The 13,996-nt window shown below is 34.5% G+C and overlaps 1 protein-coding gene across 4 annotated transcripts in view; it reads right to left on the bottom strand.

Moving 5' to 3' along the window:
- Positions 1-13,996, bottom strand: part of VPS13C (vacuolar protein sorting 13 homolog C) — a 171,404-nt gene that overhangs the window by 62,393 nt on the left and 95,015 nt on the right. For all 4 annotated transcript variants that reach the window (XR_004625605.1, XR_004625604.1, XM_034660891.1 and 1 more), the window contains 6 exons: positions 9,456-9,623; positions 8,478-8,782; positions 7,538-7,685; positions 5,487-5,637; positions 3,299-3,408; positions 345-514 (listed from right to left, as the gene is read on the bottom strand). Coding sequence is in view for 2 of the 4 variants with exons in the window: in XM_034660891.1 (XP_034516782.1) it covers positions 345-514; positions 3,299-3,408; positions 5,487-5,637; positions 7,538-7,685; positions 8,478-8,782; positions 9,456-9,623 (1,052 nt within the window). In the remaining 2 variants the exon portion in view is untranslated. The remainder of the gene's footprint in view (positions 1-344; positions 515-3,298; positions 3,409-5,486; positions 5,638-7,537; positions 7,686-8,477; positions 8,783-9,455; positions 9,624-13,996) is intronic.

Raw genomic sequence — 13,996 nt, 5'->3', positions numbered from 1 at the left:
ACATATATAGACAAAATAAATAAGACAAAGATCTAAAACTTTCAGACATTAAAAAAAAATCCTGCCTATTAGGTAAAACTTAGAAAAATATATTACCAACAAGCCAGCCCGTGAGGATTTCATTATTAAAATTCTTACACTTCTTAGTTCCCACTTTAAAGACAGTACTCTGTTTTATTATTAAATGTCCCTCTAATTCCAACTTCAAAGCAATTGAATTTGATATTAGCACTGCTTATAGATGCACTTCAAACTGAAGTCTGACCAAAGACCTCTTCTGAAAATCCCAAGCCTAGTACAATGTCAACCTTACATAATGTACAGCAAGTTCAGAAGTGACAAACCTTGATGTTGCTCTCTCAATGCCTTCTCTGAGATCATCAAGGGTGCATGTCTTAAGTTTAAGGCTGACATTCATTGAGCCATCCTTAAACATCTTCCCTACAGAGGCCATAAAATGTAGTCTGAGTTCACCAAGCCGGAAACTGTCATTGTGAAATGAAAGTTTGGATTCCTGTGGCATATTTTCAAGCAAAAGAATCAATTATTTTTAAATACTATGTAATTACTTTTAACCACATTTCTTAACTCAGACAAAAGGGAAATCGATAAAACATATTTAAAAGTATGGGTGTTAAAACACAAGAATAAAACAGAATAATATGTGTGTTTGTGAGTGTATAGTTACATACAAAAAAAAGTATGTGCGTGCTGATATTCAACAATGGTTAATACATAAACATTTATCTCACAGTTAAATGCAAATAAAAATAATCAGGAAATATTTTTATTAATCAGTCTAATGAATAATTATTTATGGGCTCTTCTGTAAAAAAAACACTGCGATAGGAACTATGTGGTTTATAAAAAAGAACAAGACATATAAGTGATCTCAGTGAGCTTACACTTTAACAAATATAGAAAATAGAAACACATTACAAGAAAAATCAAAAGGAGATGCTATAAGTTGTAACTGATCAAAGACTGACATGTAATCATTTATTTATTCATATTTAATCCTCCCATATTCCACAAAGAATATTAAGTGATTAGGTAAAGAATATAAATAGCAAAAGCTCAAAGGGTCAAAGAGATCACTGTGGGCTGAGAAAAATTCATGAAGGTAAGAAGTGAATTGAGCCTCAGAGACTGGGTGAGATCAGATGGGCTAAGAGGAAACAGAAGACATTCTAGGTGGGGGAGAAAACATGAGTAAACAGCACAAAGATGCTCTGAGGGCACAAGGTACAAGCTGCTTAGGCTTGAATATTCCAATTAAAGAACAGTAGGATATGTAAATGATGAATCACTAAATTCTACTCCTGAAACCAATTTTACACTACATATTAACTAACTAGAATTTAAATAAAAACTTTTTTTAAAAAAGAATGATAGGGAATGAGGGCTGGAAATATAGGGGCCTAATCTCAAATCTTGAAATAAAGATTTAAACTTTCATGTACAGGAAAAAGGAACTCAATCTTTATTTAACCCTAACACATACCTCCAAACTCTGTAGGTAAAGTCTGTAGGCCCAGACTTTAAAAAAACAACCCCCCCCCCCCCCCCCCCCCGCCGTGGCTCAGTCGTTAAGCAACTCCCTTTGGCTCACGTCATGATCCCCGATCCTGGGATCCAGCCCTACATCTGGCTTTCTGCTCAGCAGGAAGCCTGCTTCTCCCTCTCCCACTCCCCCTCCTTGTGTTCCCTCTCTCTCTGTCTCTGTCAAATAAATATTTAAAAAAAAAAACCCAAAAACCAAAACAACAACCCCCCCCCAAAGAAAACAACAACAACAACAACAACAACAAACCAACCAACAAAAATCTCTTCAGGGAAGTAAAGAACCTCAGTTGTAATTGTTCACTATAGACAATAGCATTTATATAAGGAGTACTGGTGATGTGCCATCCCTGGCACACTGGTTGTAACTCTGTATCTGTCACATTGCATGCAGACAGTACATTGCAAGCATATGAGTCAGGCATTACTGACATTATTACTGGCAAATTTGGAATGTAAGTTTTAAAAAATGTAAATAATTCAAAAACTTTTGATCTGTAATTACTAATAGAAATGACCTATGACACATCTGATCACAATATACAGTTACTGATGTAAACAACTTAGAGCCACTGAATTTTTTTTAATAAGGTAAAATTCAGATAACATAATACTGAATGATTTTTAGTAGAATGGGAAGCTGTAAATGGCTACATGAGATTCATTCAGGAAACCAAACTTGTGCCAATGTCTAGTATGGATGAAAGGATAAAGAGCAACAAACAAGGAAGCCATTGCAGTAGGGTGAACAAAGAAGTTTCAAATAAAGTAGCAGTGAGAAGTGACAGGAACCAACAAAGAAAAAAATGACAATACTCAGTGTCTAATGAATAAAGGTCAACAAAGAAAGAATAAAAAAAAGATACGAAAATTCTAAGGCTGGGGAACCAGGAGAATGATGGTACCTTAAGTGAAATGAAGAATACATTTAACTGTTCATTTTCCATTAAGTCATTTTCTGTTCTTTTCATTAACATTAAACATTAGAAATGAAAGTACTTCAATTGCATAAATGGCAGATACTAGCTCAAGGCTCAACAGTAATAATATATGAATATTATGTAACTTTGAGGAAACAACATAAAACATAAGAGAACATAAACAGTAACAGATATAATCAATGCAATTTATGGTTATTATCATATGATATATTTATTATGAGTACTATGACAATTGATCTAATAAAAATATTTACTGAAGATACTATCTACATAACAAAAAATAACTTTCTAAAATACCACTGGTACATTAATCACTTCAAATCATGGCAGTAGATCTTGGTTCTTCAATCCACTAATAGGTATCTTTCATACATACCTATTACATATAATATTTATTCAATAGAAACATAATTAGTGCTTATATATCCCGGATACTCATGAATTTTAAAAGAATCCTCTAATGTTCCAAAGCTTATTCTCCTTAAATAGTTATCAGCTATGTCGTAAAATTACACATGTAATTACTCACATATAAAATTCCCCTACTAGAGATGGATCTAAGTGGTTTCAGTGCTGATGTTACTTGGAAAGAAGTAAAAACTTTTCTTAGCTGAGTAAAATTAGAAATACTAACAAAGTGAAGACAGAGCAAGACCAATGTATATTCTGTAGGCCAAATAGAATTTGATAGACATCTTAATTTTTTAAATAGTCAAATCAAAAAAATGCCAATGTTCTAAAAGTAAATATCAAGAACTAAAGATTTTTTCTAAATAAAGACATTTACTACATACCTGGTTGATATCATTGTTATAAAGGACAATGGAAAGAGATTCAAAGTGAAAGTCAAATTGGAGAGTGACATTTTGGTCTGCAGAAAGCTTTGAGTCTGTCAAATCTTGTTCTGATGGTTCAAACATAAGTATGAAAGTTAAAAAGCTTTAAGTAGGTACATTATTGTATACTTATTTAAAAAGCTAAGATAATAACTTACTATTCTAAATATGTATCATACTTTCTAGGATTCTTTAGACCATATTATGAGACAATTAATTAAAATGGCAATGATTTATTCTGTATGTTTAGTACAGGGCAAAGTGACAGGAGCAGGCCATCTACATTTTTAAAAAAGCAACAAAAAGAGGGGGTGTTGTAGAGTATCTATACAATATTTTTTAAAAAGCCTCCCAGAGCAAGACTGCTCATCATAGAGTAGTTTACAATGATCAAAGCATTTCACTTAAATGGTTATAAGCCGATGTCAAGGGATTATGAAATCGGAGGCATGGAAAAGTAAAATACTTTGTCCTTGACCATCCAACTAGACAGCAACAGATCCTCTGCTAGCCTAGTGCAGTTCTCACCAGCTTTAATTACCTATACCACCCAAATCACTACCTTGACAAGAAAAGAATATAGTTCAATAGCCGAGTCAAACAGAGCTCAAATACAATATGGGGCAGGGAGCCTTTGGAATTCTGAGGTAAAAGAGATTTCAATAGTAATTTTGCCCATTCCCTCATTATTAGGCAAAACCCTTTTAGACAGTAAAATTAAGAACAGAAACTGCTTTTAATCACCCTTACAAAGTCATTTTATCATCTCTTTTGGAGATTGAGTCTATTCTTTGATCATTTATAGGGACGTGCTCTTACAAGATGCTGGAAGAGCAAACATTGATTGCATAACTTGAACCACATAAAGGCTTCTCCAAGTTGGAAAACACTAGTTTTTTTCCTTCACTTTTCCTGAAAGTAATTCACATTCCAATCTTCACTGTCTTTGCTGCTTTCATCTAAATTCACAAGTTTTCCCAAGGACCGCATTAACCATATAGCCAGAACCAGATACACAAATTGACCACAGCTGAACATAATGAGATCATTAATCACACAAAGCCTGCCTGCTATTTTTATTCATCTGTAGATAGTTCCTGTCTAACCATAGCAACAGCCTGCTTATCTAGCATTTATCTGTACTGTAGCATAGACCCATCTGGGGGGGAGATGCTGGCCTCATCAAGCTCATGTAGCACTCATTACTATCCACCTGAAACAAAAATCTTTTATGCACGCTGCTCTAGTCGTTTATTGTGTGATTTCAAAACACACCGGGCCCAACTATAGGAGAAGCAATATTAATGGTATTATTATTAACTGGCACTTTTATTTATTACTTTGTGAAGTAATAGCTGATGATCTGAGCTATAAATGCACAGCAGTCTGGGGACATTTATTAGAAGGGCAAGGGGTACTTCATCTCTTTTCAGCCATGGAAATTTTAACCTAATATTTACAAGTCTAATAAAACATATGATGTTCACGTCAATGACTTTGAATGATGAAAAAAGAGTAAAACTATGCTTTACATAATAACTGTTTTGAGCAAGGACACTTTCATTTTATAAAAATTATCTTTTAAAAATGCCTGAATTTAAAAGGCTCAGTGCTTTTAAAAGATTCCATTCTAATAATCTAGAAAATTTCCTTATGCATGTGACTATATCATTTGCTAATAAAGCCAGATAAGTAAAGCTGTTTTTATACAGCTTTGTTATGGGCCAGTCATCTGAGTAGGATACCAAGAACCTTTCTCTCTATTATTTTGGGACCTTACTATGCTGCATGCCTAGCTTGCTATTTCTTAAGGTCTACCACCTCAGTGGCTCTTGAATTCAGCTACACACAGGACCTTTCATCCTACAATAAACTTCAATTTTAACTTCTTCCCTAGTAGGCAAAGGTATCCTGCAGACAACAGGTGGCCTCTCCCATTACAGAAGAAAATGAGTATACCTCCGTTCCTTGGGAGCTCCGAGGAGCCCCAGACCCTGTATCAGCCAATTTCCCACAGTAAACACTACACTATTGAATCAGTTCACACCACATTATGCTGGACAACTAAAAAGACCACTAAACACAAATACGGCATTAACACTAATTTTTCTCCATGATCAAAGCAAAAATCTTCATCAGTTTGTACCTTTGAGGAGGTCAGGCCCACCCAGAACATCTTTTCTTACTCTTACAGCCTCCTGGGTAGACTGTGTAGGGCTTGGCGGTGAAGAAGCTTCTCCAAGATTTTCCAGCAAAATTTTCATTAAAACCGTTAAGTCGTCTTCACTGAGAGCAACCTAGAAAGCAACACTAAGTTGTTGTTAATATAAAGGAAGAATACGCAGAATATCACATTCGTGTCTTAATTTACAGTTCTTCAAATTCAATGTCCATCTGAGCAAAAAAAAGGAGTTGGGGCAGTAAATACAGTAGAGAGGTATTTCATCTTGTATAGTATGAGACACTCCTCGTGTGTGTAGACACATTTTTGCCTGCAGCCACGGCCAAACCCCTGCATCCATCACTCTTTTTGCCTTGTCTGTTCCTATCTTTCTTGTATGTTCCTGGACCTGGGGTTCTCTCCCCTCTCCCTATCTCCTCAGCTCCATTCTGCCTCTCTCTCTTCTGGCCCCAAACCAGCTCCACTTCACTTCCATCCAAACTCAGTGTAGGAAGAGTGCTATTCAGTTTCTAACCCTATATTTCAAATATAGAATTGTACTATCATTTTGCAACTCAATTTTTTTCCATTTTTATGTTTAGGATATACTCATTTTGTTTCATATAGTTTTAGCTCACTCACGTTATCTGCTTCATAATGTTTGGTATATGAATATACCATTGTTTGGTCCACATTCTCCTACTGATAGACATATAGGTTTTACTTTTGCTTTCAGCAAACCTATAACCACACAATCTTTGAAAGCAAGGGGAAAAGGTCCAATATTAGCCCTGGGATCTAATCTCTTAACAACAAAGGAGAAGTTAAAAGAAGAGTCACATACCCTGAAAGAGAGAAGTCTTTACGACTACCCTAGACAGTCTTCCCACATACTGTATCCACTCATTACTACACACAGGACCTTTCATCCCTACAACAAACTTCAATTTTAACTTCTTCTCTAGTAGGGAAGACCCTTTCTGTTTTATCTAGAACTAACTCTGAAGTAATCACAGGTATTAAAAATGACTAAATTTTTGTTTATCACATACTCTGTTTAGTCACTTTCTCTCCTCCCCAGTCCCCTACGGCTTGGCTTCAATGGTTTCACATACAAGCACAAAAGAACCACAGGATTCCTATACTTCCATAGCCATCTTTGACCATGTGGCCAACACATGACCTGCTAACTACACTATTATAAATATTTCTATACTCACATGCTTACCAAATATACATATTTACCTATTTAAAATGTCCACTTTTCTAATTAAAAGAGTGCTTCCATACATTAAAAATACTACTAAGCTGGGGGTGGGAGCGGGGTGCCTGGGTGGCTCAGTCAGTTAGGTGACTAACTCTTGATTTCAGGTTAGATCATGATCTCAGGGTCATACGATTGAGCCCTGCGTCAGGCTCCATGCTCAGCATGGAGTCTGCTTGTCTCTCTCCCCGCTTGTGCTCGCTCTCTCTCAAATAAATTAAAAATCTTAAAAAAAATATATTCCTAAGGTGCTTTGAATGTGCTATCAAAATATTACTTCATATTGTCTTACTATTCAACTGCCTAAAGCTTTAATAGAACTTTCCAAAATTACTAATATTTTCAGTAGACTCCAATGGGTTTTATTTCAGACTTCTTGCTGGGTTTACCAGATATGTGACTAAAGTGAAATAAAGAAAAGTGTGAGAATTAGGATGACCTCATTTTCAGTTAACAAAGTATTCCTTTTTAATGCTTCATCACTTTTTTTTTAAAGATTTTTTATTTGAGAGAGAAAGAGCACAAGCAGGAGGGGCAGAGGGAGAGAGAAACTCCAGCATACTCCACACCTGCGCCAAGTGTGGCCCCCAACACAGGGCTCGATCTCACAACCCTGAGATCATGACCTGAGCCAAAACCAACAGCTGGATGCCTAACCAACTGCACCACCCAGGCACCGCTGCTTCATCACTTCTGATGTACGCCAGAATGGCACTGTGACAATGATAAAAGCCCTCCCAGCAATTTTCATATACTGTATACACACACTTACCAACATAGGTTTTAGTTTTCCTTTTATCTCCATCCCTGGAATTTGCACATACCATGCTGCTGCTAAATTTCGCTGTATGGACAAAAGCATGTTGACTGGTTTTAAAATTTCAATGTCATGTTGTGGCAAGCCAGCCTGCAAAATGGTTCTGAAAGATAAACAACAATTTATTTTATATTTTTGAAATTTACATTTTAAAATAAAGACTATCATATGGTGCAACAATTTCCAGTTTTCCTAAATACTGAAGGCTGCTATCAGAATTCTTTGAAACATGCTTTTCACAAATCAAACCAAATCAGAATAAATCAAGAGCTTTCTAAAACAAAGCTTGGAGGACAAAGAAAGTCTACTTAATACTTAGTTTTGTGTTATTGGTACTTCTCCAAACTCAAAGGGAAAATCTCACCAAACCTACATGTTAAACAAACATATGTTAACAGTCATTTTGAGCATGACTGCCAACAACCATTTGTACAACGAAATGAGCATTCTTGTCATTTAACAGACCCAACACTTTCCCAGTTGGATTCAATAATCCTTTAGATACCACACTGAGAATTCTGAAATGTGACAAGGTTTGGAAATGAGAAAAAAAATCTTAACTTTTATTACATTTTAAGAAATCTTCTATCTACAGAAAACAGCTATATGCAAAGCAAAAAATAAAAATAAATCTAAATTAAGTGCTAGTAAATTTTTATTTTATAATAGGAAATTTTTGTAAAATGAAGAAAATCACATTATAAATGTAGTAAGACAAAACAAATTATACGAGGTGCACTAGTATTATCACTGATCAAAACCCAATGGTCATGGATTTGTAATTATAAAAAAATAAGGAAAGAGAACCACAATCATGCGAGTATTTTATCCCTAGGAAAGATTTTATAACAATTCTATTTCTAGCAGTAGTATAAAATGAATTATATATTTATACCTGGACAATTTCAACTGAGTTAGTTGAATGTTCATCCTGTCAATGACTGGAGGAAGAGAATAATGTTCCACAGGAACTAAGCTAAATTTGTTTTCAACTCTGATTAAACCCAGATCTGCTACAATAGCATTTGGCGATACTGAAGACTGAGGAATGATAATAACTGGTGCTTTCAAGTCAATATCCATCAAAAGGCGGAAACTCTTTTGAGCCAAGTCTTTCACACTGGAAGCAGCTCTTTCTGCAACCTGGACTGTGGCTGAGCTCAAAGCTTCTTTGGCAGTTTGGAAATTGTTGAGGAAATTCTGTTGGAAGAGACTGATACTTAGATTTCCTTTAAAAAACCGGACTAACTTTAGAAAGCATTTACTTTAAAAAAGAAAAACTAAATGAAAGTTAAAAGAGATACTACTTATGATTGTATATATGGAGAGTGTAAGTCTAGAAAGACATACTCTGAGAATTTAACAACTGTCACCTCTCATGGTTTAGGTAGAAATCCATGACTCAATAAGCCTTGAATAATAGCCCTGCTAAGAGGCACAGACAGTTTAAAACTCTTCAGCCCATGACATTCACATGGAAATAATTAAAAGAAAATAATTTTATGGACTTGTTGATCACAATTTTAATCAAAAGTTGTAAATTCCAATACTAGTCCTTCATAAAAAAAATCTTTTAGCTAAATACCTTTACGGGTATTTCATAAAACAACACTGCAAATACCTAAATTAAAACATCAAAAAGGTACTTTTAAACTATATAACTATGGAAATGTGAAAGAATGGTAACAATGATAACAAAATTCACTTGGTTATCCATCATGTAAAGGATTTCCTTCACTATAATATTCTGTTCAGCATTTGGGTGTTTATCACACAGCCCTATTAGTAAATGTTTTGACTATCTAGGTTCAAATGTATAGGCAAAAATACTTAGGTCTCAATGAGAAATAAATACATTTAAAAATACACTTACCAAAAGAGACATGAAGAATTTATGAACATAAACAATTTGGATACAACCCACTTTGAGACTAAGTTTCCCATCTACTTTAGACATATCAGCATAGGCCCTTCCTTCTGTAGCATCTGGATAAAGAGTCATTTGGAACCTAAAGACTTCATCTCCCAAAATAGAGACAGCCTAAAAGTATTAAATTAACTGGTTATTACATGAAAAGACCTATATCAAAAGAGTTGTATTATAAATGTTTCCTTATTAAAAAATCCTTGCTATATGAAGAAGCACCATTTATATTTAACCTTGAATAAACTGTTAAAAACATTTTACTTAACAAAACTTTTTCCTATTTCTACAAAAATTGTTTTAATCAATGGAAATACCAATCACTTAACTGGTCAGACATAACTTACAAATCACCTAGTCTATACACAATGTGAAAGCATGTAATAACCATATTCATGGCCAATCCCTAACAAACTGCCTGACACATGACAATTAATGAACATATAATGAATAAATGAACAAAGGCATCTCAAACACAAAAATCAAAACTAAATTTCTTTTTTTAAAAGATTTTATTTATTTGTCAGAGAGTGAGAGAGAGAGATAAAGAGAGAAAGCATGCACCAGCAAGATGGAGGGGGCAGAGAGAGAGGGAAAAGCAGGTTTCCTGCTGAGCAAGGAGCCTGTGACAGGACTGGATCCCAGTACCCTGGGATCATGACCTGAGCTGAAGGCAGACGCTTAGCCATCTGAGCCACCCAGGCATCCCAAAAGTAAATTTCAATATGGAAATTACTTTTCATTATAAAGCATTTTTTGATGTTTATTTTTTAGTTTCTATTAATCTGTACATTTTAATTTTTGTGAAATGATTCTTAAATTAACTTTTTAGGTATAATTTGCATATAATAAAATGCATTTATTTTCTAAGTATATACTTTGACGAATTTTGACAAATTTATACCACCAAAACAAGATATAGAACATCCCATCACCCCAAAAAGTTCCTTTGAGCCCCTCCCCCCTTCAGCTAATCCCTGACCCCTCCCCCAAACCCAGATCCAAACAACCACTGATCTGCTTTCTCTTACTAAATCAGTCTTTTCTAGAGCTTCATGTAAGTGGAATCATAGGATATGTTCTCTTGTGTGTCTGCCTTCTCTCATTAAGCACAATGTTGAGATTCACCCCCATTACATATATCACTGTTTTTTTTTCCTTTTTATAGCTGAGTAGTATGCTACTGTTTGGATATGCCACAGTTTGTTTATCCATTCTTCTGTGGATGGACATTTGGATTGTTTCCAGTTTGGGGTTATAATTACAAACTTGTTATGAGTGTTCATGTTCAAAGATTTCCATGGACATATGTCTTCATTTTTCTTGGGGAAATGCAGAGGACTGGAATTGCTGAGTTACATGGTAAATATATATTGGGTTCTCTAAGAACCTCTGAAACTGTTTTCCAAAGTGATTATATAATGGTACATTCCCACCAGCAACAGAAGTTCCAGTTGCTCCAATCCTTGCCAATAGTTGATATTGTCAATTTTTTTAATGTAGCCATTGAAATGGATATATATCTCCCTGTGGCTTTAATTTGCATTTATCTGATAACTAGTGATGTTGAACATCTTTAATGTGTTAATGACCATTCATAATCTTTTTGAGTGAAGTATTTTCTAATATTTTCCCCAACTTTTTATGGGGATAATGGCATTTTATTTTGGACTATGACTGGTTTTCCTTTTTCTTTTTTTTTTTAATTGAAGTATAACGGACATAAAATTTTGTATTTGCTTCAGTGTACAACACAGTGATTCAACATTGGTATACACTGCAAACTACTCACCAGAGTAAGTCTAGTTACCACCTGTCATCATACAAAGTTCATACAATATTATTTACTGTATGCCCCATGCTGTACTTTACGTCCCTATGACATATTTGTTTTATAACTGGAAGTTTGTACCTTTCAATCCCCTACACTTATTTCATCTCCCCAATACCTTCCCTTCTGACAACCACTACTCTATTTGCTATGAGTCTGAGGGGTTTTTTTTTGTTTTGGTTTGGTTTTTAGTTTCTGCTTATAAGTGAAATCATACCATATTTGTCTTTCTCTGACTTATATCATTTAACATAATTCCCTCAAGTTCTACCCATATTGTCACAAATGGCAAGATTTCGTTCTTTTTTATGACTGAGTAATACTCTATTGTATATACGTACTGCATCTTTTTTATCCATTCATCTATTGATGGACACTTAGGGTTGTTTCCATACCTGGGTTATTGTAAATAATGCCACAATAAACACAGAGGTGATGTATCTTTTCAAATTAGTATTTTTGTTTTCTTCAGACACATACTCAGAAGTGGAATTGGGGGATCATATGAAAGTTCTATTGTTAATTTTTTTGAGGCACCTCCATATTGTTTTCCATAGTGGCTGTACCAATTTACATTCTCACCATTAGGGGATGAGAGTTCCCTTTTGTCCACATCCTCACCAATACTTGTTATTTTTTGTCTATTTGATAAAAGCCATTCTGACAGATGTACGGTGATATTTCATTGTGCCTCTGATTTGCATTTCCCTGGTGATTAGTGAGGTTGAGCATCTTTTCATGTGCCTGTTGGCAATCTGTATGTCTTCTTTGCAAAAATCCCTATTCAGACCCTTTCCTCATTTTTTAACCAGTTTGTTTCTTTTTGTTACTGAGTTGTATGAGTTCTTTATATATTTTGGATATTAACTGTTAGTCAGATACATGATTTGCAAAATCTTCTCCCTTTTTGATACATTGATGGTTTCCTTTGCTATACAGCTTTTCAGTGTCATGTAGTCACTTTAAAAAATTTTTGCTTTTGTTGCTCTCGCCTTTGGAGTCAGATCTAAGAAAACATCTTAGCTAAGACCAATTTAAGGGACCTTGCCATGTATGTTTTCTTCTGGGAGTATTAGATTCGGGTCTTATATTCAAGTCTTTCATCCATTTTGAATTAAATTTGTAATATGGTGTAAAGACAGTGGTCCAGTTTCATGCTTTTATATGTAGCTGTGCCATTTTATTGACAATTACATTCTTTTGCATGTAGCTCTTCAACACATTTACTAAAAACACTGTCCTTTCCCCACTGTATATTCCTGCATCCTTTGTTGAAAATTAATTGACCATATGTACATGGGTCTATTTTTGGGCTTTCTAGTCTGTTCTATTGATCTATGTGTCTGTTTTAATTCCAAGACCCTACTGTTTTGACTACCATAGCTTTGTAGAATAGTTTGAAATCAGAAAGCATGAGATCTCTGGCTTTGTTCCTTCTGAAGATCATTTTCGTTGTTTGGGGGTCTTTCATGTTTTCATACAAATTTTAGAATTGTTCTAGTTCTGTGAAAGATGCCACTGAAATTCTGAAATGAATTGCACATAGTCTGTAGAATCCTTTAGTGTGGACAATTTAACACTATAAGTTATTTCAATACATGAGCATGAAATATGTTTCCACTTATCTGGGTCTTCTTCAATTTCTTTCAACATTTTACAGTTTTTGGTGTACAGGTCTTTTACCTACTTGGTTGAATTTATTCCTAGGTATTTTTTCTAAGGTATTTTATTCTTTATGATACACCTGTAAATGGGATTGTTTCCTTAAATTCTCTGATAGTTCATTATTACTATATAGAAACGCAACAGGTTTTTGTATGTTAATTTTGTATCCTGCAACTTTACTGAATTCATTATTAGCTCTAACAGCTTTTTGATGGAGTCTCACTTTCCTTGTGGTTTGATGACTTTCTTCAGTGTTTTATTTACATTCCTTTCTTATTCTCTTTTGTGCATTTACTGTAAGTTTTGCTGGGTGGTTACCTTGAAGTTCACATAAAACATCCTATGTGGATAACAGCCTGTTTTGGTTGACAGAAAAACTTGAATACATTCCAAAACTCCATATTTTTACTGTCCCCCCTCCCATTTTTTATTTTTAAAGTCACATTTTATACCTTTTTATCCTTTGTATCCATAAACTAATTATTGTAACCATAGCTATTGTTACTACTTTTGTCTGTTAACTTTCATTCTAGCTTTAATAAGTGGTTAATCCATCCTTTACTATATATTTACCTTTTCCAGTAAGATTTTTATTTTCATATACTGTCTTGTTATTAATAAGTGCCATTTCTTTTCAGCTAAAAGGAGTCCCTTTAACATTCCTGTAAGCCCAGTTAATTGTTACAAGTTCTTTAGCTTTTGATTGTCTGAAAAATTCCTTCTCTCTCCTTCTATTCTGAATAATAACCTTGCCAGGTAGAGCATTCTTGGTTGAAAGTTTTTTCCTTTCAGTTCTTTGAATATGTCATGCCATCTTCTGGCTTGGCAAAGTTTCTGCTGAAAATCTGCTGACTGCCTTATGCGGTTTTCCTTGTACGGTAACAAGTTCTTTTTCTCTTGCAGCTTTTAAGATTCTCTTTAATTTCTGACAATTTAATTAAAATGTGTCTTGGTGTTACATTCTTTAGATTCTTCTTATTGGGAACTTTCTGGG

This window comes from Ailuropoda melanoleuca, chromosome 5 (assembly GCF_002007445.2).
Source record: "Ailuropoda melanoleuca isolate Jingjing chromosome 5, ASM200744v2, whole genome shotgun sequence".
Classification (NCBI taxonomy): domain Eukaryota; kingdom Metazoa; phylum Chordata; class Mammalia; order Carnivora; family Ursidae; genus Ailuropoda; species Ailuropoda melanoleuca.
This window is presented reverse-complemented; position numbering and strand designations above follow the sequence as displayed.